Genomic DNA, 22,405 nt, shown 5'->3' with positions numbered 1-22,405 from the left:
AAAATGTTATTTTTCGATTTTTTCCTTCGGAACATTAATTTTTATCACAATAACTGCCAACAAAATTTTGACAGAAAAATAAAAAAATAATAATTTTAAAGCAAACTCTCAAGTTTGGTCGGCAAACTTCTACTTTTTCCGGAAGTTGAGAAAACCGAAAGTTTATAAACTCTCGAGTTGAGAATCGAAAGTTAAAAACGTCAACTTTGCGTGAACAAAACAAAATCCAGAAGTTGAAGATAAAAATCCTCAAGTTATGCTCAACTTCTAGTGAACAAAATCACCCTAAGTTACATATTTTTTTTAATTTGGTTGTATATTGTTGAATTTAAGAAGAAAATATTTTTTTTTTTTGTAAAAAGAATCGTTTATAAATATGTACATTATGTACAAAAAACTTAAATGAAATTTAAATCTAACGAAATTTTTTTTCTCGTCGAGAAAAAATTCATAAAAAACATCTTTCGGAAATCGCAAGCATATTCATATTTGCACCTCTATAAATTTGTTTCGGCGCAGGAAACTCGCTCACAAAAATTGAACTAATTTAGATGCCGCCAATACTCGATTGTATCGACCCACACTTCAAAAAAGTTGGGAGACATCGGGTCTAGATAGCTCACGATTCTAATTTCTAAGTTCATCAGTCGCCTTCTCCCAAACTACAAGGTGAAGGGAGATATACGAAACTGCGACTAAGCTGTTGTTCTAACTTGAAGATGGTTGAAGGATTTTCGATGACTGACTGCGAAAAATAATCAACCTTATCACGAATTATATTCGTATCGAGAATTTTCTACGATTCCCAAAAAAACAATCACAAAATACGATCCTATAAAATTTTAAATTACGAACAGATTCCGTCATTTTTTTTTTTTTTTTCGGAAAACGTAGCAAAATTGCCGATATTGTGCTAGTTGATTTCGAAAAGACATTCGATATACAACCACGGGCCATATTTCGTATTACGAAACGAAAGGTAAAACGACGATATCCAGGACAACGATAGTGACCTGTATGACGACAAACAGCGACTAACTAAAACGATAGTAAATCCACTTTTTGACCCAGATGGTCCTATTCCGGACATTTACTTGTATAGAACAGCTGTTCCCAAGTGCGAAAAGTTCAAATAACTTGAATATATGATCAATAGTGAAGCATCGAGTGATGACGTAAACATCGTAAATATCTTCTGTGACCGAAAAATGCCCCCCCCCCCCCCTGAGGTGAAAGGGAAGCTTACAGCTTACTTACCTGTAGCAATTTGAGCGAACTTCAACTTTTGGGCAAATTTGACTGACTTTTCCTCAGATCTACTGACACTCAAATTTCCCTCCACAGAAATATTGACAAAACGAAACTCAATCGACGATACGAATGGATTTCAAGAAAAGGCCACCTACAAGATGGCTTATCTCCCATATTTCTTTCGAGCGTCCAAATAAAGGCAAATAAAAAAAAATTCTCTTTGAGCTTGATTTTTTGTTTTTTTTTTTTTTATAGTTATTTATTTAGTGTAAAAAAAAATACACACGAATGTAAACTTCTTATCGGTTGGACTTGGCAACACGTTCCAATTCATCCTTCTTTTTGATAGCATAGGAGTTAGATGAACCCTAAAAATAAAAAAAGAAGAAAAAATTAGTAAATTTCATAGAAAAGGAATAAAATAGGTATGAGATACAAATGTATATAATAATTGTAGTTCTACGTTTCTCGAGCACAACAAAAAGTTATAGCTATTGAAGCGCTAGGATAATAAAACATATTTAATCTTGTCCTTAAGCGAGACTATTTCAACTTAGTATTTTCGTTGATCAGTATTAGACAGGACATTATTTATAGATAATAGCAATAAAACAAAATATGATGAGTTAATAACCTAGAAGAGATACCTTAAATTAAGCCTGTTTTGAACCTCAATGTTATGAGTTTGTATTTATAAATGCTCTTAGAAGTTGATTAAACCATTCGATACTTGAGTTCTTGAATAAATTTATTAAAAAAATCAGAACAGGGATGATAAATTGAACAAATGTCGTTCTACGTTTCTCGAGCACAACAAAAAGTTAAAGCTATTGAAGCGCTAGGATAATAAAACATATTTAATCTTGTCCTTAAGCGAGACTAAATCAATTTTGTATAATTTTCATTGATCAGTATTAGACAGGACATAAGTAACTCATAACTATAACAGTTATAAGAAAAATTAATTAATCACTCGAGCTGTTTTATTTCTAATCCCCAACTTTTTTTTTTCTTGATGAATATTTATTTTAAACAAAATTAATAAACACAAAATTGTCGTTCTACGTTTCTCGAGCACCATAAAAAGATTATAGTAATTCAGGCGCTAGGATAATAAAACATAAATTTGGTCTTGTCCTTAAGCGAGACTTTATCAACTTGTTATAATTTTCATTGATCAGTATTAGACAGGACATAATGTACATTAATTTTAATTTAGTTGAAATGTTGTTCTACGTTTCTCGAGCACCACAAAAAGGATTTTAATAAATTTGGGTGCTAGGATAATAAAACAATTTTATATTGTCCTAAAGCGAACCTGTAACAACGGAGTAAATAATCGTTGCTCAGGATTATAAAGGACTAAATTAATAATAACATCAGAATGTTTAAGACAAAAAAAAAATAATAAATCAACTTACCTTAGCAGCGTTAATCAACTCATCGGCCAAACATTCAGCAATGGTCTTGATGTTCCTGAAAGCAGCTTCACGAGCTCCAGTGCAAAGCAACCAAATAGCCTGAAAAATAAAAAGAAAGGATTATAGTTTTTGGTTCACAAAAGAAAGTATTTTTTATTAAAATAATGTATTTTAAATTCGTTGTAGAATAACAAAATAACTATGTTAATTCTATTGGAAGTTAAAACTAATATTTTCTAGTCCAGAAGCATAAGCTCTCTATCATAAATAACCAACAGAAAACAATGAGCTGGACAGATCTAAAAATCGCATTTCGTATAGTTTGAAAACAAATTTAAAGAAGCACCTTATTTTTACCCTGGAAGTTACTTATTTTAAAAAATACAATGAAAGAGTAAAATTGCTTCCATTAAAGTCGGAAATTGTAATTTTTATTTATCAAGTATGCCTTCTACTCGCAAAACTTCTATACGAGTGGAGGGCGCGCGATTAAAAGGTCAAAGGTTGCAAGTCATCTCGCACGATGATGGCTGAAGTAAGCAAACTATTAGGTTTGGAAGTGTGAAAATAAAACATCAAATAACATTTGCTAAGAAAAATTTCAATAAAAACATGCAGATTTGGATGAGTTTTTCGAGTGATGAATCAAAGGTTGAATTTATTCGCAAAACATAATGTCCATCGCTATGGAACCATATTTCTCGACATTAATTGGATGTCCACGTATGACAATAATCCCGAACATGAGCCAAAAATAGTAAAATATTGGTTTTCCGGCGAACAAATCGATGTTTGTATCTTGCCAGATTAAAGTCTCGATCTTTACCCCATAGCACATTATTTATGGGATGATGTCATGGTTGATGGTCAAGATTAGTTAAACAAATCTCCAAAAATCAAACCACCTTTGGGCCGAAATCAAAGAATCGTGGTATTCTATTTCACAAAGTAGATACCAGAAGTTATTCGTAAGTTTACCAAAGAGGTGCCTTACAACTTCTACAACTACAAAATTCTTCTTCAAGAACTTTGTTCTTTTTTTACGATTTTAGGAATATGTGCTATTTCCTTGGCTGAATGAAAACTCTCGGGGAAATATGTTCAGAAAAATATATTCGAAAATCTCGAGAATATCGTTCCATTTCCGATTTAATTTTTGTTTATTATAGCCGTGGTTTATTTCCGCCGTGATCATCAAATCATTTGCATTTAATGGAGTGACAACAAAAGCCGGATTTCGTTTTTTTGTTGTAACGCAAATAAATAGAAATATCTGATCAGGATCAGACAAAAAAGCGAAGTAAGCAAAATTTCCGGAAACTTTTTGTTTTGGGAGCTCTTCTTCCGAATGGAAGCTATTTTACATTTTTTTTCAAAATATGAAGCGATTCTATAAGTTTTTAAATATTTTTGGTTTGTCTACATAGGTCATACGTCAAACAATTGATAAAAACATGTAGACGCTACGGATACCGTTAATTTTGTTATAGCCGCCTGTTATAATCTTCGTTTTTTAAGTAATTACAAAAACAAAGACATTATCGACGGCAAATAAAAATCTAAAAAAAATAAAAGAAAATATCAATACAAAGTTGAACTTACTTGGTTGACACGACGAAGAGGCGAAACGTCAACAGCTTGACGACGAACAGTACCGGCACGACCAATACGGGTCGAGTCTTCACGTGGTCCAGAGTTGATGATGGCACTCACAAGGGTCTATAAAAAATATACAAATGAAATTCATTTTTATTTTCAAGAAAATAAACAAAACAAGAATAAAATAAATGTTCATTGCATCGGGATAAGTGAAATATGCATAAAATCATATCAAACAAGTATAATCCAATGCCAATGATTTAATCTTCGTCCACATTTTACCTATTACAACGTTGTTAATTATCGATATGCAACAGTCTAGTGTGAGACGAGAAAGTTAAAGACTCAATTTTGATAATAATAATTACCTGAAGTGGGTTCTCGCCAGTTAACAAATGAATGATCTCAAACGAGTGCTTAACAATACGCACAGACATTAGTTTCTTGCCATTGTTGCGTCCCTTCATCATCAACGAGTTGGTCAAACGTTCAACAATTGGGCATTGTGCCTTGCGGAAACGTTTGGCAGCATAACGACCAGCGGAATGAGGCAAATAGCGAGCATACTTTTCCTTAACTGCAATGTAATCTTGCAGGGAAATGTCACTCACGGTAACATCATCGCAACTCCATCTGCCGAAGAGCTTGATATCGGGAAGCTCAGCGGGTTGCGGGAGCGAGGTTGTGTCCAAAACAGCTAATGGCTCTGCCTCCACAGGCTGCTCTCCTTCGAAATTTTCAACACTTTCAACGTCAGCCATCTGAAAAATGGAAAAAGTTAAATCGGTGTTTTAAGGTATTATCCAGAAATGCATATAATCTTCAAGGTTATATTCTAAGATTAAGTTTTGGAGGCTCATTTGATCCATATTAAATATTTGTAAAGTAATTTAATGACGAACAGGGCGGCAAAACGCACGCAACCGAGGTTCTCGGAAAGTCGCTATTAACGTGTTAATTCTGGCGACATTTTACTTAATATATTTTTTTCCAACATTAAAATAAGTTTATTCTTAAATAGGCATTCATAAAAAGTTGTTATTTTCTTACGATGGTCACTAAAAAATTATATTATTCAATTTTTTAAAAAAATTTTGAAACACGTGTAAGATTTGATTCCAGTCATGGATCCACCATAACCAAATTTTTTTTTCTTCATTGCAATTTTTACTTTGTGATAAAACAACATAAAACACAGGTTTTTCTATCATTTTAAATTTTGAAAAGTAACTTATTATATAATAATATATTTTTATCACATAAATATGGAATTTTTTTAAATAATTACTAATAAATTTCTTACATTTTATAATTTGTGAAAAATCAACCGATGCAAACAGCAATGGCGTTCGCCGAGAAAAGAACATGTCGCGAAAGTGCTGCTTCTGTGGTGACATCCGGAAACGCAGCTAATGTCAACTTATTAAAAATTCTTTCTAGTGTATGGCAATGATTGAGTGGAGATTACACTGTTTAGAAAAATAATTTAAAATTATTAAATTATTTCGTTTTAAGTTTTTTTTTGATAAAAGCTGAAAAGGGGTCACACGAGATAATTTAGCAAATTATCTTATTTCGAATTTCAATATCTCGTTTGGGTTTTAGTGAAAACAAGCTACATAGATCAAAGCCATCACAGTACACATAAAAAGGTAATATATTCCGAACTGACATTGGTCGCCAAATTGTCAAAACATGACAACTTGGCGACCTTAATTATTTTTTTAAATTACCCACGAAAACCGAAAAACCACGTACACCACTAATTTTTTGACAATTATTAACCATTTTCCGCGAAGAAACACGAAGAAAATTTGTTTTTTTTTTTTAAATTATAATTTTTTCAAATGACATTTTATAAATAAAAACAAAAACAAATTTCCTGTTTAGATTGGTGTCCATTTTTGACGAACAAATTTTGACAACGTTCGGAAGATATTAGGGGTATTCACGATCCGATGCAACTGGTCTTGTATCATTGCAAAAGTGCAAAAGTGTAAAATCTTACAACACTACAACAACAAAATATACGGATTAAAATTTTACAACAGTCTTGCACTTTTGCTATACCCTAGACCTATTGCAAAATAAAAATACAATAGAGTGTTAAGCGAACTTGGTATCACCGCCCAAACTACAAGTCATTCCAAGAAGAGGAGCAATATTTCTGCAAAATATAGCCATCTCATTCTTAAAATGACTTGTAGCTTGGCTTTCAAACACGCGGCAAAAATCTGCCATTTGGATGGCGAACTTCAACAAATTAAGATTAAAAAAAAAAAGTTAGTAAAAATTATAAAAAATATTAAAGAGAGAAAAAAACTAAAACGTAAGATAAAAAGACCTATTATATTTAAATAATAGGGGTATTCACGATCCGATGCAACTGGTCTTGTATCATTGCAAAAGTGCAAAAGTGTAAAATCTTGCAACACTACAACAACAAAATATACGGATTAAAATTTTACAACAGTCTTGCACTTTTGCTATACCCTAGACCTATTGCAAAATTAAAATACAATAGAGTAAAATTATTTTTGACAGATGGCAGCTCACCGTCGCGTCGCCCATGATAAACAGTTTGTCTTTTTTATTCTGTTTATTATGGTTGTAAAATAATTTGTGAAAATTAATTAACCCCAACAAAACAAAGAATTAAATTATAAAAATGGAAAAAAAAGAAGAGGCAACAGTGGAGGAACAACCCTGTTAAAAAAAACATCATGAATTTTATTCATGCTTCAATATTTACTATAGATAAGAAAAGGGGCGTTCACGATCTATTGTAAAAAAATAAAATTTTACATTTTTACTAGGCCTGTTGCACCAGATCGTGAATACCCCTAATAATAGGGGTATTCACGATCCGATGCAACTGGTCTTGTATCATTGCAAAAGTGCAAAAGTGTAAAATCTTGCAACACTACAACAACAAAATATATGGATTGAAATTTTACAATGGTCTTGCACTTTTGCTATACCCTAACCCTATTGCAAAATAAAAATACAATGGTGTAAAATTTTTTTGACAGATTACAGCTCGCCGTCGCGTGTCGCCCATGATGAACAGTTTATCTTTTTTATTCTTATTCTTTTTTATTTTGTTTCTTTTGATGTAATTTGTGAAAATAAATTAACCCGAACACAACAAAGAATGAAATTATAAAAAAATTGAAAAAAAGAAGAAGCATCGGTAGAAAGACAACTCCGTAAAAAAAAAAAGTGAAGCTGATATAATTCATATCATGGATTCCATTCAATATTTACTATAGATAAGAAGAGGTGCGTTCACGATCTATTGCAAAAAAATAAAATTTTACACTTTTACTAGACCTGTTGCACCAGATCGTGAATACCCCTAATGTAATGAAATTGATTTTTTAGGAAATTAAAGTTATTCTTAAATGAATTATACTAAACATTTCGGAACGTTTTTTCTTCTGTAAAAAATACTTGGTTAAACCAATAATAGAGTAAAATTATTTTTGACAGATGGCAGCTCACCGTCGCGTCGCCCATGATAAACAGTTTGTCTTTTTTATTCCGTTTATTATGTTGTCGGCTTGTCGGTACTCATATCCCGTAATTTAGTTTCTTTTAATGTAAAATAATTTGTGAAAATTAATTAACCCGAATAAAACAAAGAATTAAATTATAAAAAATGGAAAAAAATAGAAGAAGCAACAGTGGAGGAACAACCCTGTTAAAAAAAACATCATGGATTTCATTCATGCTTCAATAGGTGTGTTTTTTATTACAACCGGTCTTAACTTGACAAAAAAAACGCAGTCTGGGCTAAGCAATTTACATGTTAAATACAACAACACCTTAGCCCCTTGGGCTTAGTTGTTTAGCCCGGAGATTTCTCTGGGCTTAACTTTTTGAAGAGTTTTAAATCTGTGCTACCAAACTAATTTTTTCATAAATTGTTTAGAATTTGTTTAAAAACGTGAAAACTCACGTTTGGAAGGACAAAATGTATTAAAATAGTTTTGCTAGCATACATTTTTGTATCTCTTTGTAAAACATGCATGCAAAAAATACAAGAAAATGACGAAAGCGAAAAATATGGCAACTCTAAATTTTTGTTGTGTCTGCTGTTTTCGGAACATTCTATATACAGTGCTGCCAAGATTTCAGGTTAAGCCCCGATGCGTTTTTTTTTGTCCAGTTAAGACCGGTGGTAATAAAAAACACACCTAATATTTACTATAGATAACAAAAGGGGCGTTCACGATCTATTGCAAAAAAATAAAATTTTACATTTTTACTAGGCCGTTGCACCAGATCGTGAATACCCCTATTTTTTTGTTATGTGTACTGTGGATCATAGCATAGATCCCTAAATTGTGACAGATAAAAAAAATGTATAGTTGGAAACGAATGTGTGATTTTTCAGCTGAATCACAACTCGGCTGAAATTTTAAATAATTTTTAGATCGACTTAAAGGCTTGGCCACACAGGAGGGTATGCGGTAGCGGTACGGGTAGCGCGCTTCTACACGTAGTAATTTTTATAAGACGCAAATTTGACAGCTATTTTTTTTATTTTATCTTGTTTTCGTTTTCGTATCTATTTTTATTTAAAAAAAAAGCACCAAAATATACAAAAAACAACATCAGGGGGCTCTATGTTCAACAAAAACATTTAAATAAATTAATAAAAGTTAGTATACACCCAAATAATATACATCCGACGAAGCGAACTCTGCCACCGACGAAATCAATTAAAGCAAAACAGCAAAAAAAAGAACAAGATCAAAGAGAGACGTCAAAATGAGTCTCAAAATTTTCGACCGGAGACTCACAGGGTAAAAAATCTTCCATCCCTCTTTTTCGAACTTTCTTTCTCCCTTACTCTTCATTGAATCTTGACTCTTGCGTCTTCATGTAAAAGCAGACATAGAAAGCAAAAGATCCACATGTTGTTTTTATTTTACGTGTAAAATTGATCTTGATCCAAATCCACATGAACGTGGCTATTATGCGGCTAAAATCGCATAGTGAAAAATCGTCTTAAAACTTCACTTTTTTGTATGGCAATGATTGGGATACGCTCACACTGAGCTAGTTCGGTTTATGGAGTTCGTGCAGCTTTCATTTCACATGTACAACTGTCTCTATCTTTCCTCTTTATATAGAGCGAGACAAGAATTGATATAGAAAAGGTATGTCAGTTAATTTAGGGCCAGTTGTACAAACGTGGATTAGCCTCGGATCAGGAATTAAACCCACCGATTTCGGCGGATTAGCAGTGGATCAACTTTGATTCAAGGATGGATTTAGCTATTTCAACCTAAATAGACCTAGAACCAGTGCTAAAAATCAATTTTACCACTGAATTCAGAAGATAAAAGTTATACTTGGCAAAGAAGCCACTATCCCGTGTTTTATATCTGCGTGTGTGACTCGTAGCAGGATATTTTTTTTTCTTCAAGTTGAAAAAATTTCCCCAAAGTGGCTTCTCTAGTGAATATTGTTGCTGGTTGTTGATGTTAGCTTTCTTTCTTATCTTGTCTTCAGATTCGGATATATTCAAATCAGCTGTTTGTTATTTATTTTTAAATAATTTTATTTTTATTTGTTGATTTATCGATAAATCTACTTTTACCAAAAATGTCTAGCTCAAGTGAGTCTGAAGATGAAAATCTAAAACAAATTCTAGAGGCAGCCGACACAAGCCTCCTAACTAACTCACTATATAAACCAAAGGAAACGAAACCAGAAAAAGTTGAATCAAAATGTGATGGTATTTCGATAGTAAATTCATAAAATATATTATTAAACAATTTAATTGCAAATCAATTTCAGAACATCCTATTTCTCAAAGGCATTTAAACCATGATGAGAGTACTGACATTGATTTTCAACCTTCCGAAACAGTACAAAAAATTATGGCAAAAAAACTGAGTCTCTTGGTTCAAGAACAAATTGAATTCATAACTCTTTCAGATTTATCCCAAAATCCAAAGAAAAAACAAAAGAACAGAGTTAAACTGTTCAATGACTGCGATTGTTATGTGAAACCATTTGAAGAATTTGAATATGAAGATATTGGCCCAAGAAAGAAGCCCTTGATACAGAGACGTAAGATTGATGATCATTTAGATGAAGAATCAAAACTTAAAGCTGTTGCTGTCGATGGTGAGTTTGTTTTGTCACTCAAAGAAACACTTAACTGGTCAAATAGAAAAAAAGGAAAGGAATTTCAATATAAACAAGGAAAAGGCATCAATAAGGACCATCATTTGATTGAGCCACAAAATGAATTTACGAAAATGAGACAGAAAAACCAATGGAATGAATCTAGGATAAGAAAAGCTAAATTTTCTACCAAATAAATCTCATTTAAATGAAACGGTGAAGGAGATTTGTTTAATAACTTGTTAAGGAGCTCTATTTTAAAAAGGTATAAAGGCTTGGCCACACCGGAGGGTATGCAGTAGCGGTACGGGTAGAGGTAACGGTACTTGTATGAAAAAAATTCCAAACTGACATATCAACGTTCAGATGTTGAATTTTTTTCATACAAATATCGTTACCGCTATACCGCATACCCTCCGGTGTGGCCAAGCCTTAAGTACGGTACTGAAGTACTGAAGCTGTAAACATAGAAGCACAAGCCGTGTTTTATTGGTAACTCAGTACTTAGTTACTTAATACGTTGTTTCCCTTACTTAGTACGGGAAACAACAACAAATGATTGCTAAGGATAAACAAAAGTTTTTTGTTCGTTGGTTTACAGAGAATTTTTTTTTTCTTAACTTATATATTGACCATTCATCAATAAAGTATTATTAATAATAAATAAAAGTAATCGTTTGTTGTTGTTTACAGCATAAAATGTTTACTCAATAAAATACTGAGTACCAATAAAACACGGCTACACACTGGAGAAGGTATACTGTAAGCGGTATACTAATTTTTACCGTTATCCGTACCGCAACCGGATAGCTTTCGCAAGGAGTTCCTTTTAGTTCTAAGCTAACAGAAAATAAGATAAAAGAGAAATTCCCTATTCCGAAAGGCAACCAATAACTTCTTGATTCAATTTTGATAAGCACAGTAATTATAACTTTTAAGGCTTTCGCGGTTTCTTATAGAAATGATTTTAAGTTTCCCCATGACCACGCTCAATGAAACTTGATACGAAACGTTCGGGGTGAGTACAAAAATACTTTTTTTTATTAAAAAACTCAGCTAATCCAAAAATATCTTAAAATCAAGCACAGTAATTGTCCCATTTCTAACATCTTGTTACTTCTTCGACCAGGATTACCAACCGATGTAGTTCTCGGTCTTAATTAAGACCAGTTCCTGCCCAGTCACCTTCATACGTATACCAAGTTGAGGCAGTTCTTTGCCTGTGCGTAGAGAAGTTTCTTGTTGTAAAGTCCCTAAACCTCGGCGTTGATCGTCTCCTTTAAAAGTCGAAAAATACATAGCGGCCGATGATTTTGGATCTTTCTTTTTGATGATAGCATAATTGAATGAATAATAATAATAATATTTTGTCCTGCTTTTTGATCGTATTTTCTCTTATACTGCAGTATGATTTGCTTAGGACTCCTACTTCCTTTTCCTGAACTCCAACGCGTCCAGGGACTCGGTTAAATATTTTTTTTTCTTTGGCAAGTTAGTTATTTTGCTCACAGAACCACACGAGTTTGAAGCTGATGGTTTGCTTTTAGTGAAGTATGGCTATATCACAAAATGGCAATTTTTAGGTTTTTGTATTGAAAATTTTCCGCTCTGACGGATACCTCGCTAAGGCCGACAATATTTCTTAAACCTTTTTCGACATCAAAGGAGTCCGTCAAGTTTTCATCCATGCCTGAGACACCTCCAGGCGTCTATACCCATTTGACTTATAGATTTTCTCTTTTTACTTCTTGAACCTGTAGCCTGCAATTCAAAAACCATTTTGCCTCCAGCTTGTTACAGCTCATAAAATTCATTATTGTATCACTCCTCAACACATATTTCGAAAAATTGCGATAACCCTTTTTATGTTAATCGTCCAGCATTTGGTGCCATTAAGCAGACCGAATGAATCAATTCCCGGGGTCAACGCAGACCATTTGAACTAATGTTCTGAATTTGTATAGGCTTCGATTGCCCAGATGTCATAAAAAGTTACATAGATGAAATTTGGCTTTGACCAATCGGAGCCTCTAAAAATTTTGAATTTAAGTTCAGATGACTTACGGTGTTTTATAAATGAAGCAATTACCGAGTAAAGTTCTGAAGAACATGTTTGAACCGAAGTAACACAGATTACATAGGTTAATTTTTCTTTTTGTGGGGTGTTTTTTTATTCTTATAGAGCGGTGTCAGTTAACTTTTCCACCCTAGGATGCTGGCTATGATTTACAGGCATTTTTATGAGCACTTCTGGTCTAATGAAGTTGTCAATTAATTTTTTCACTGTCTTCAGCAAAAAGATGTAAAGATTATTGGCCTGGATGACTTTGAATGAGTTGTATCTTGCTTTTCTCTTTTAGGAATGAACATTACTTTAGCTCTACTCCAAAGGCTTGGTACCCAAGTGAAATACCCAAGTTCTGTGTACCCGCGGAAACAAGTTCCATAATAAAAATGGTCACCAAATTCTTCCTGTTTCTATACCAAACCGCCTATAACCTTTGGAAAGACACCTCATAATCATAAAAATGTTTACCATAAAAAAGGCAAAACTATACGTAAATCTAAAATATTAATTTTATTACTAACTTAAAACTATTGATCAGTTGATGAAGACGGTTCATTTGTGTAATGAATTTGTTCCTCTTGGGTGCTATCCGCCTCAACAATCTTTCCATGCACACTAAAAACGCTGAAATAAGTTTTTTTCTTTAAATTTTTGTTTTTTTATTTTGCCATCGTGATTGTGACAATACAATCACCTTGAGTTCTGCACTGTTATGTGATCTTGCCCTTCAATATAACCAACAACATGACCAGAAGAAGTTGAAGGTACTGGATTGTCCTGCGCCGATGCTACACCAGTTCCAGTAAAGTCTAGACTTTCTTTCATCAATTTATCGTATTCTTGTAGAACTCCACGGAATTCTCGAATCTCAGAACGATTACGAGCAATTAGATTGTTCTTGAAGTAATTATGAATTGCTGTTAGTGAAGTGCTAGTCAAAGCATAATAGGCTCTCTCCAGTGTCAAGATATCAATTGAACATTGTCTATCTTTGTACTCATTAGTTTGGATATCTTTAATTTGCATAATAAAATTTCTGATAAACTCTTCAAGGGCATCAGTAAACAAGACCAGAGCGCTTTCCGCGGTGTCTGTGAAACCAGCGATGCACAGTTGACCGCAAATTGCTTTTCGAAGTGATTCCTTGCAAACTTTTCTATTGATTTGGGGATATTCTTTGGGTACACCTCGTGTGAAATCGGTTTGATTTGGCGGGATAAACCAAAGTGGTTTGGCGAATTTATCATCGTTAACGAAATCGGTGGCATTTTCAGGTGGAAAATCAACTTGAGGAATCATTTGACATGGGTTAAGTAGATAGTTATTGGAACCCTATTGGAACATTGATTAGAAAGAAGAATTTGATAGAGAAAATAGAATCCACCTAAAGGGGCTATACTTACAGATTTATTGGAATAGGTATCAATTAGAGATTGCAACATTTCAGTTTGTTTCATGACTTCAATTGTTTGTGTAACTAAAGGATTCTTTACTTTAACAGACACTCTATAGGGAATATACATAGATAACAAAATAGAAATATTAATGAGACTAGAAAATGTAATTAATTTTTATAATGTTGTTTACTGAAGTTCCTTTGGTTTGGGTTTATTTTTTACAGCTTCACTTAATTTTTGTTGTTTTACTGTTTGTGAAACGAGTTTATTGAAAAGTGTTTCTTCGTGCTTTTCGGTAATACTGCCCCAAAGTGTGCGTTTCATTGTTGTTAATTAGTTTTTATTTTCTTGAAACTAAAATTTTATGCAATATTTAATTTTTTGCATTACTTTTCTTGTAAACAAAATAAATTTTAATTTGTGGTTGTGAGTTGTGACAGATGCCAAATGTGACAGAAATGTCTAGACATGAAATGTGGATTTACACTAAGCATGTGTGGAAAACATGAGGGGTGCGTTCTTTTTAGCTGCGTTCCTTTGGGAATATTTATCCACTGCTTAGTACTTAAAACTACTTTGAACTACTTTTGCTATTGTTAGCATTATAGAAAAACACTTGTCAATATTATACTTTAACTATTTATATTGAAATCAATCAAGTAGCTTTTGCTATAATGTAATAGAAAAATATGAAAATGAAAATTAAATTAAATTATTAGCTTGTTGAATAAAGACTTGTTTTCTTGAAAGTATATAACAATTTGGCGACGAGGATTATTTAAGAACTCAATTCGTAATTATTAAACCAACATTCATCTTAAATAAAATGGCGACTGATCCGAAGATTCTGGAACTTCTCGAACTACAAAGCAAACTTTTGCAATCAATTATCGAGGAAAAGGATGAACGCCGAGGTCAGGAATTCACAATGGATACATTGGCAAACAACATTCAAGAATTTGTCTATGATCCTGCAAATGGATTGACTTTTGAATCTTGGTACAACCGTTTCGAAGACGTTTACATTGTCGATGGGGCGTCTCTTGATGATGCAGCAAAGGTTCGTCTTCTCATGAGAAAAATGAACTCAATCGCTCATGAGAAATATGCCAACTTGATTTTACCAAAAAAAGTCAAGGATATAAGTTTTGAGGAGACAATAAAAAAACTCAAAGGTATGTTTGGTCGTAAAGGTACTCTATTCAATGTTCGTTTCAGCTGTCTTCAAACAATCAAACGAAAGACAGACGATTTGGTTACCTACGCTTCATTAGTGAACAAAAATTGCGAAGAATTCAAATTGAGTGACCTTTCCATCGATCAATTCAAATGTCTGTTATTTGTGACTGGACTACAAGCCCCAGAAGACTCGGAAATTCGAACAAGATTATTAGCGTCACTCGAAGATGAAGAAAAAGCAAAAACCATCACACTCGACAAATTAATTTCTGAAGCTCATCGATACATCAATCTCAAAAAAGATACTGCAATGATTGAACATACACCACAGCCATCTTCAATTGTCAATGCAGTTTCATCAAGTCAAAAATTCAGTCAACACGAGCGCAATGGATCATTCCAACAAAGATCTGATACAACCAAGACACCAAGAACACCTTGTTGGCAATGTGGAGCTATGCACTTCTCTCGGGACTGTACATATTCACAACACAAATGTTCTCAATGCAAAAAGATAGGACACAAAGAGGGTTACTGCTCCTGTTACAACAAATCAAATTCATCATCAAATCAAGAAGGTGTTCAGCAAAAGAAGAATTTTAAAGGTAATAAAAAACATTTTTTCAAGAAACGATCTTTTCAGAGCAATGCAATTCAAACAACTGTGAATTGTATTGAACATTCAAGCAAGCGAAAATTCATCACAGTTCAGATCAGTGATGTACATAATGCTAAACACATTAAGGACACACCTATTAAGCTTCAAATAGACACAGCGTCCGACATCAGCATCATAAGTCAATCAGTGTGGAATAAGTTAGGCAGACCAGGGTCACGTCTAAGTGAAAAAGCAAAAAGTGCAACCAGTCATAACATCAAACTAATTGCTAATTTCACCTGCAGCATTCGTCTTCGTTCTGGAGAGGTAAGTCAGGGAAAGTTTTTCGTAACTGACATAAACCTGAATTTATTCGGGATTGACTTATGTCACAGTTTCAATCTTTGGGATAAACCTCTTAGCAATGTATGTTGCCAAATCAGTCACACTCCACACAATCGTGATGCAGCCATTGCAAGTATTCGTCAAGAATACAAGGGTTTATTCAGCGATGAACCAGCATGTGTTAAGGTCGACGTTCAGCTTCACCTCAAGCCAGGAGCTATTCCTGTATTCAGAGCAAAGAGACCCGTGGCATATTCTGTAATACCATTAATTGAAAAATAACTGAAACGCCTAGAAGATCTTGGTATCATAACCCCAGTAGACTTTTCCGAATGGGCGGCACCAATTGTAGCAGTAAGAAAACAGAATGGTAACATCAGAATTTGTGGAGATTATTCTTCAGGCCTCAACGATGCTCTAGAACCACATCAGTATCCACTTCCAATTCCTGATGACATATTCGCAACACTCAGCAACAAGAATATTTTCAGTCATATCGATCTAACTGACGCTTATTTCCAGATACCAGTTTCTACTGAGTCACGAAAATTTCTGACTATCAACACTCACAAAGGTTTGTACAATGTCAATCGCTTAGCACCCGGAGTGAAGTCAGCACCAGGAGCGTTCCAGCAACTTATGGATACTCTACTGGCAGGATTGAAAGGTGTTGCAGCTTACTTGGATGATATAATCATAAGTGGCTCCTCCTGGGAAGAACATCTCCAAAGTCTTCACGAGGTACTGAAGCGCCTTTTTGATTATGGATTTCGAGTAAAAATTCAAAAATGTTCATTTTTCGCATCAAAAATCAAGTACCTTGGACATATAATTGATAAGAATGGATTACAACCAGATCAAGCGAAAATCAATAAAATTCAGAACATGCCAGCACCGCAGAATTTAACGCAACTTCGATCGTTCCTTGGAGCTGTCAACTACTATGGTAAGTTTGTCAAGGAAATGCGTCAAATCCGTTCGCCTTTAGATAAGCTTTTACAAGCCGAAGTAGAATTCAAATGGTCCAAGTCATGCCAGCAATCATTTGACAAATTCAAGGAAATACTTTCATCAGACTTAAGGCTTGGCCACACCGGAGGGTATGCGGTAGCGGTACGGGTAGAGGTAACGGTTCTTGTATGAAAAAAATTCCAAACTGACATATCAACGTACAGATGTTGAATTTTGTTCATACAAATATCGTTACCGCTACCCGTACCGCTGCCGCATACCCTCCGGTGTGGCCAAGCCTTTACTTCTTACCCATTACAACCCAGAATTGCCAATTAAAGTCGCAGCTGATGCCTCAGGTGAAGGCATAGGAGCATTTATTGCCCACATTTTCCCAGATGGAACAGAAAAAGTAGTAATGCATGCAGCAAAAAGCAACCTCAAAACATAAAGTTCTCCAGACAGTCATCAACTTCATGAGATCTAAATGGCCAGACAAGAAATCAATTTCAGCACAGGTTAAACCATATTTCGACCGAAGAGATGCACTTTCAGTAGTAGACGATTGTCTACTTTTCAATGACAGAATTATAATCCCATCATGTTTCCATAAACGTGTTTTGAAACAGCTTCATCGTGGCCATCCAGGAATCGAAAGGATGAAATCAATCGCCAGAAGTTACGTGTATTGGCCCAACATTGATGATGACATTACAGGATATGTCCGACAATGTCAAAGTTGTGCAACTGCTGCAAAATCGCCGATCAAGACAACTTTATCATCATGGCCAAGACCCTTAGCACCAATGGAACGCATACATATAGACATAGCAGGTCCATGCGATGACAAATACTATTTTATCATAGTAGATGCATTTTCTAAATGGCCTGAAATTTTCCAAGTTCGAAGCATTTCATCATCAACAATCATACAAAAGCTCAATAAAATGTTTTCCCAATTTGGAGATTGTCAACAAATCGTGTCTGACAATGGAACACAGTTTACGAGCTCAGAATTTCAAAAGTTTCTTCAATCAAGAGGTATTCATCATGCGCGTACAGCTCCATACCATCCACAATCAAATGGACAAGCAGAGCGTTTTGTTGATACTTTAAAAAGAGCCTTGAAAAAGCTTCATCACGAAGGGACGAGCGAAGAGAACCTGGAAACATTTCTTCAAACATATAGATCAACTCCAAACAAAGTTATAAACAACAAATCACCGGCAGAACTATTTCTTGGTAGGAAGATAAAAACTGCTTTAGATCTGATGACGCATAAACATCAAGATTATTTATCAACCGTACCAAACAAACAAAATCAATACTTCAATTCCAAACATGGCTGTAAGAAACGAGAGTATAGTCCAGGCGATCTTGTATATGCTAAGTTCTACAAAAGAAATAAGAATCATTGGATTCCTGGGACCATCATTGAAAGAATAGGTAATGTCAATTATAATGTATTAACAGAATTTCCAAATCGTTCCAGACTTATCCGTTCACACGCAAACCAGCTAAAAACTCGCTATGCTCCTGATTCTCCTGATAACACCAATTCTATCAAAAAGAAGTTTTCAAACAACTTAAATGACATTCTTTATGAATTAAATATGATACCATCTGTGTCAAATGACGTAAATCCACCTTCCGTTGAAGAACTAGAATCTATACCAATACCTATTGATCCTAATGAAATAATAGAAGAATCTTCACAACAACAAAATCAACCAACTACAAGTTCCAGTCCAATTGCTGAATCTAGAGTTCCTAGAGTTCCAGAAAACGAAGTTAGACGAAGTGAAAGAGTCGTTCGTACTCCAGCCTGGTTTAAAGATTTTAACATATTTTAAATAAAAGGGGGAGGTGTTAGCATTATAGAAAAACACTTGTCAATATTATACTTTAACTATTTATATTGAAATCAATCAAGTAGCTTTTGCTATAATGTAATAGAAAAATATGAAAATGAAAATTAAATTAAATTATTAGCTTGTTGAATAAAGACTTGTTTTCTTGAAAGTATATAACAGCTATATTAAAAAGTAGTTCAAAGCAGCTTTAAGTACTAAGCAGTAGATAAATATTTTCAGAGGAACGCAGCTTTTATTATCATTTTAACAAAAGGTCTGTTTGAGTACTTTCCGAAAAATAAACATTAGGGTTATTCACGATCCGGTGCAACGTGTGGTGAATGACCCACCATGTGTCTATGTGTGCGTAAACACGCAAATACAGAAACAAGGTAGGTCATTCACCATACCTCGCAGCTTGTAGACAAAACTGATTTGACAGCTCAGTTCCCACAAAGAGATAAAATGCACGACTGTGTCGCAAGTTGCTCTTAGAACTCAAGTTATTAAAATTTGTAAATTTTTAATTTTTTCTATTAAGATGCATTTTTAGAAAAAAAAATTTCAAAATCGTTAGACCGTTCTTCAAGAAACTATTTTTGTATTAATAATTTTTTGAAAAAAAAAAAAAAATAAATAAATAAGTTGTACAAACGTGGTTCATCCTCAGATCAACGTTTGAACTCGGTTCAACTCGTTTGCAGTGTTGTACAATCGAGGTTCAGGTCTTAACCCGCTGCTGAACCAAGATCAGATGTTACCCACCGATATTGGTGGGTTAGCAGTGGTTCAGCCATGGATCATACGATTTTTAATGGAAAAATTGTTGCTTTCTCACTTTAATCTGAACTCTTTGACAGTTCAGCTGAAAGGTGGTGGAAATTGATGTGTTTTTCTTAAATGATTGGGGTGTTTTTTTTTTTATTTGTTTTGGATGTGTTTGTGATGTGCTATATAATAAACAAAATAATAACACAGCTTTTACTGATTTTTTTAATGCTTTATTTTATTTATTGATTGATTGATATTGATTTTTTAATAGTTTATTTGTTTTTATTATGAATGGATACAATTTTCTTCACAAAAAAAAAAACATCATAAAAAATAAACAAAACAATCACCCAAGAATCCTCCTCTTCCTGGTCACTCCACTCCACTTAATGAAGGTCCAGCCGCCATTAGAAGTAGAAAAAAAAACTAGCCTCACTAAAATAATACTTTATTTTTGTTTATTATTCCAAATCACAATAAAAAGATGGGTTTTTAGTTAAGGCTTGGCCACACCGGAGGGTATGCGGTATAGCGGTAACGATATTTGTACTAAAAAAATTCCACACCTGAACGTTGATGTGTCAGTTTTGAATTTTTTTCATACAAGTACCCTCACCGCTACCCGTACCGCTACCGCATACCCTCCAGTGTGGCCAAGCCTTTAAATAAAAAAGACGATACGTTTTCACGAGCTTGTGCTTTATAAAATAAAGACAACTGACAGTGACATTAGGTACATATATACTAAAATTTTCTTGTATATAAACCTGATCAGCGGTTCAGCTGACTTTCACTTGATCCACAACTGCACAACCCACTCAAAGTTGAACCTGGTTCAAGAGTTAACTCGAGTTTAGCTGATCCGTGGGTTAACCCTCAATTTGTACAACTGGCCCTTAGTCAGCTATTACACGAAGCCTCAAGAGCCGCGCCTCTTTTCAAAACTAATGAGTGCAAAAGAGAAAGAAGATAAAACAAAAAATTATCCGACCGGAGAGTCGTGGGCCAAAATTCTGAGACTCTTTTTTGACGTTTCTTTTCCCACTCTTTCTTTTTTCAACATTCCCTTTCATTTCTTTTTGCTTCTTGGTGGAATACAACAACAACAATTCTTAAATCAAAAGAGAAATGTCAAATTTGAGTCTTTGACTCAAGAGGCATCGTGTAATAGTACGCGCCTCACAAAATGATTATCAAAAGAAAATTCGAAAAAAGAGTCAAGCCTCTTGAGGCTTCATGTAATAGCTGACTTAGTATGTCATTTTGTAGCAATTATTAATCAACACCTAAAAGCAAAATTTGTTTTTGATTTATATTAACGCGATATAGGTTAATGCTTTGGCATGAAAAAATTCGATAAAATTTAATAAGTTATGGAAGGTACCGTTAATAACTTTTCATGTAGGTAATGATAATGATATTCAAATATTGAATTCTAGGTTCAGCAACTTTTATCTTCTGAATTGATATTCTTGAATACAAAATTGAATTTGTTGATGATGTGTGTGTACCTTTACACCAACACAAAATTATCGGAATACATTTGGATAAAAATTCGAACGCGTTCTTAAGCACATGCAAAACTTCAATTAAATTTTTTGACACTTGTTTACACATTTTCTTGAGACTGCTTCAATTTGTATTTGTGTTTTCGGAAGTTAATTTTAATTTATTAATAATGTCCGATGAAAAATCAGAAAAGAAACCAAATATTCTAGTAACAGGTAAATAAGAAATTACAAATCATCTCATAAGAAAACATAATAATTTATTTCTAACCCTTAACATGAAATAGGTACTCCGGGTGTCGGCAAATCACATTTATGTGCCAAAGCAGCTGAAAAGCTAAACTTCAAGTGGTGGGATGTTTCCAAAATAGCCAAAGAAAAGAATTTTGTTGAAGAACATGACGATGAATATGATTGTCCAATATTAGATGAAGATAAGGTATTTTAGGTTCTTCCGTGCAATTTGAAATAAGAGTGCAATAAATCCCATTCTTTAGCTTCTTGACTATTTAGAACCAAAAATGGACGAAGGAGGCAACATAGTCGAATATCATGGTTGTGAATTCTTTCCAGAACGTTGGTTTCAAGTTGTATTTGTTGTTACTTGCAATAATACAACACTCTTCGATCGTCTCAAGGATCGAGGTTATAATGAAAAGAAGCTCAAGTCCAACATTGAGTGTGAAATATTTAAACTGATTGAGGAAGAAGCCAAGGCGTCCTATTCTGATGATATTGTTTTTGAACTAAAAGGTGACACAGCACAAGATGCTGAAAATAGTATTAAGATTATAAGAAACTGGTATTCAGCATGGAAGAGAAAGTAAATAAATCATATTAAAGTTATACCACTATTTTATATGGGATATCTTCACAATCACATTATTCTATCATGAGTACAAGGGTAGACACACGTTTTTATATTAACGTTGAATTTAAACATAAATGCAAAAGTTGGAAGAAGTGTATTCACTTTTAAAAAGTAATAGGCTGTTTGCACTAGAGCCCAAATGAGATAATTTCACAAATAAGCTAATTTAGAATTTTAAATCGTATAGAAAATTTCTTCGAAATGATATAATTTGTGAAATTATGTGCTCTAGTGAAAGCAGCCTATAGAGCACAAAAACGCTAAGCATTTTACATGTTAAATGCAACAACAACAATACAACTAATCCCGGGCTAAGGTAATATTAAAAGCCCGGGCGTTAGGAAAAAAAAAATACACCTAGTAGCACCAGTGCTAAAAATCAATTTTACCACCGAATTCAGAAGATAAAAGTAACAGAATTATTGTACAACTGGCCCTTAGTGTGACTG

At 33.8% G+C, this 22,405-nt stretch overlaps 5 protein-coding genes, 4 non-coding genes and 1 pseudogene across 10 annotated transcripts; 4 read left to right on the top strand and 6 right to left on the bottom strand.

Annotated features, from left to right (window-relative positions):
• Nucleotides 1–1,480: 1,480 nt before the first annotated feature.
• LOC129910523 (40S ribosomal protein S5) lies at nucleotides 1,481–5,689 on the bottom strand. Its single transcript, XM_055987941.1, has 5 exons — nucleotides 5,575–5,689; nucleotides 4,640–5,032; nucleotides 4,275–4,391; nucleotides 2,673–2,771; nucleotides 1,481–1,619 (listed from the first exon to the last, which is right to left on the bottom strand). The coding sequence occupies exons 2-5, from the start codon at nucleotides 5,030–5,032 to the stop codon at nucleotides 1,551–1,553; spliced, it is 678 nt and encodes a 225-aa protein (XP_055843916.1). The 5' UTR covers nucleotides 5,575–5,689; the 3' UTR covers nucleotides 1,481–1,550.
• On the bottom strand, nucleotides 1,701–1,842 carry LOC129912849 (small nucleolar RNA psi28S-1192). The gene has a single exon (XR_008771944.1). It is a non-coding gene; the product is annotated as a small nucleolar RNA psi28S-1192 (small nucleolar RNA).
• Nucleotides 2,037–2,181, bottom strand: LOC129912848 (small nucleolar RNA psi28S-1192). The gene has a single exon (XR_008771943.1). It is a non-coding gene; the product is annotated as a small nucleolar RNA psi28S-1192 (small nucleolar RNA).
• LOC129912847 (small nucleolar RNA psi28S-1192) lies at nucleotides 2,303–2,450 on the bottom strand. Its single transcript, XR_008771942.1, has one exon. It is a non-coding gene; the product is annotated as a small nucleolar RNA psi28S-1192 (small nucleolar RNA).
• LOC129912850 (small nucleolar RNA psi28S-1192) lies at nucleotides 2,474–2,619 on the bottom strand. Its single transcript, XR_008771945.1, has one exon. It is a non-coding gene; the product is annotated as a small nucleolar RNA psi28S-1192 (small nucleolar RNA).
• A 4,105-nt stretch (nucleotides 5,690–9,794) lies between the features above and the next one.
• Nucleotides 9,795–10,624, top strand: LOC129910746 (uncharacterized). Its single transcript, XM_055988241.1, has 2 exons — nucleotides 9,795–10,020; nucleotides 10,083–10,624. The coding sequence occupies exons 1-2, from the start codon at nucleotides 9,888–9,890 to the stop codon at nucleotides 10,610–10,612; spliced, it is 663 nt and encodes a 220-aa protein (XP_055844216.1). The 5' UTR covers nucleotides 9,795–9,887; the 3' UTR covers nucleotides 10,613–10,624.
• A 2,344-nt stretch (nucleotides 10,625–12,968) lies between these two features.
• LOC129910701 (uncharacterized) lies at nucleotides 12,969–21,176 on the bottom strand. 2 transcript variants are annotated; one of them, XM_055988190.1, is made up of 5 exons: nucleotides 21,089–21,176; nucleotides 14,071–14,234; nucleotides 13,887–13,989; nucleotides 13,178–13,815; nucleotides 12,969–13,107 (listed from the first exon to the last, which is right to left on the bottom strand). In XM_055988190.1, the coding sequence occupies exons 2-5, from the start codon at nucleotides 14,202–14,204 to the stop codon at nucleotides 13,011–13,013; spliced, it is 972 nt and encodes a 323-aa protein (XP_055844165.1). In that variant the 5' UTR covers nucleotides 14,205–14,234; nucleotides 21,089–21,176; the 3' UTR covers nucleotides 12,969–13,010. The 2 variants fall into 2 exon arrangements, with proteins under 2 accessions (XP_055844165.1, XP_055844164.1); XM_055988189.1 differs by lacking the exon at nucleotides 21,089–21,176 and having other exon boundaries at nucleotides 14,071–14,270.
• On the top strand, nucleotides 14,617–17,304 carry LOC129909653 (uncharacterized protein K02A2.6-like; annotated as a pseudogene).
• LOC129909652 (uncharacterized protein K02A2.6-like) lies at nucleotides 17,398–18,806 on the top strand. Its single transcript, XM_055986728.1, has one exon. The coding sequence runs from the start codon at nucleotides 17,430–17,432 to the stop codon at nucleotides 18,804–18,806; it is 1,377 nt and encodes a 458-aa protein (XP_055842703.1). The 5' UTR covers nucleotides 17,398–17,429.
• LOC129910702 (adenylate kinase isoenzyme 6 homolog) lies at nucleotides 21,167–21,934 on the top strand. Its single transcript, XM_055988191.1, has 3 exons — nucleotides 21,167–21,301; nucleotides 21,373–21,524; nucleotides 21,583–21,934. The coding sequence occupies exons 1-3, from the start codon at nucleotides 21,256–21,258 to the stop codon at nucleotides 21,910–21,912; spliced, it is 528 nt and encodes a 175-aa protein (XP_055844166.1). The 5' UTR covers nucleotides 21,167–21,255; the 3' UTR covers nucleotides 21,913–21,934.
• Nucleotides 21,935–22,405: the final 471 nt, after the last annotated feature.

This window comes from Episyrphus balteatus, chromosome 2, assembly GCF_945859705.1.
Source record: "Episyrphus balteatus chromosome 2, idEpiBalt1.1, whole genome shotgun sequence".
NCBI classification, from domain to species: Eukaryota; Metazoa; Arthropoda; class Insecta; order Diptera; family Syrphidae; genus Episyrphus; species Episyrphus balteatus.
This window is presented reverse-complemented; position numbering and strand designations above follow the sequence as displayed.

What these genes read in the sequence shown, in the direction of transcription:
- LOC129910702 (XM_055988191.1), top strand. Translation starts at nt 21,256, where the DNA reads ATGTCCGATGAAAAATCAGAAAAGAAACCAAATATTCTAGTAACAG. An exon ending in ACCAAATATTCTAGTAACAG is followed by an intron (nt 21,302 to 21,372) that starts GTAAATAAGAAA and finishes AACATGAAATAG; the next exon opens with GTACTCCGGGTGTCGGCAAA. An exon ending in CAATATTAGATGAAGATAAG is followed by an intron (nt 21,525 to 21,582) that starts GTATTTTAGGTT and finishes CCCATTCTTTAG; the next exon opens with CTTCTTGACTATTTAGAACC.
- LOC129910523 (XM_055987941.1), bottom strand. Translation starts at nt 5,032, where the DNA reads ATGGCTGACGTTGAAAGTGTTGAAAATTTCGAAGGAGAGCAGCCTGTG. An exon ending in CTCTTCGTCGTGTCAACCAA is followed by an intron (nt 2,772 to 4,274) that starts GTAAGTTCAACT and finishes TTTATTTTTCAG; the next exon opens with GCTATTTGGTTGCTTTGCAC. An exon ending in AGTTGATTAACGCTGCTAAG is followed by an intron (nt 1,620 to 2,672) that starts GTAAGTTGATTT and finishes TTTTATTTTTAG; the next exon opens with GGTTCATCTAACTCCTATGC.
- LOC129909652 (XM_055986728.1), top strand. Translation starts at nt 17,430, where the DNA reads ATGAGATCTAAATGGCCAGACAAGAAATCAATTTCAGCACAGGTTAAA.
- LOC129910701 (XM_055988190.1), bottom strand. Translation starts at nt 14,204, where the DNA reads ATGAAACGCACACTTTGGGGCAGTATTACCGAAAAGCACGAAGAAACA. An exon ending in CCCAAACCAAAGGAACTTCA is followed by an intron (nt 13,990 to 14,070) that starts GTAAACAACATT and finishes TATTCCCTATAG; the next exon opens with AGTGTCTGTTAAAGTAAAGA. An exon ending in ATACCTATTCCAATAAATCT is followed by an intron (nt 13,816 to 13,886) that starts GTAAGTATAGCC and finishes ATGTTCCAATAG; the next exon opens with GGTTCCAATAACTATCTACT.
- LOC129910746 (XM_055988241.1), top strand. Translation starts at nt 9,888, where the DNA reads ATGTCTAGCTCAAGTGAGTCTGAAGATGAAAATCTAAAACAAATTCTA. An exon ending in AGTTGAATCAAAATGTGATG is followed by an intron (nt 10,021 to 10,082) that starts GTATTTCGATAG and finishes AATCAATTTCAG; the next exon opens with AACATCCTATTTCTCAAAGG.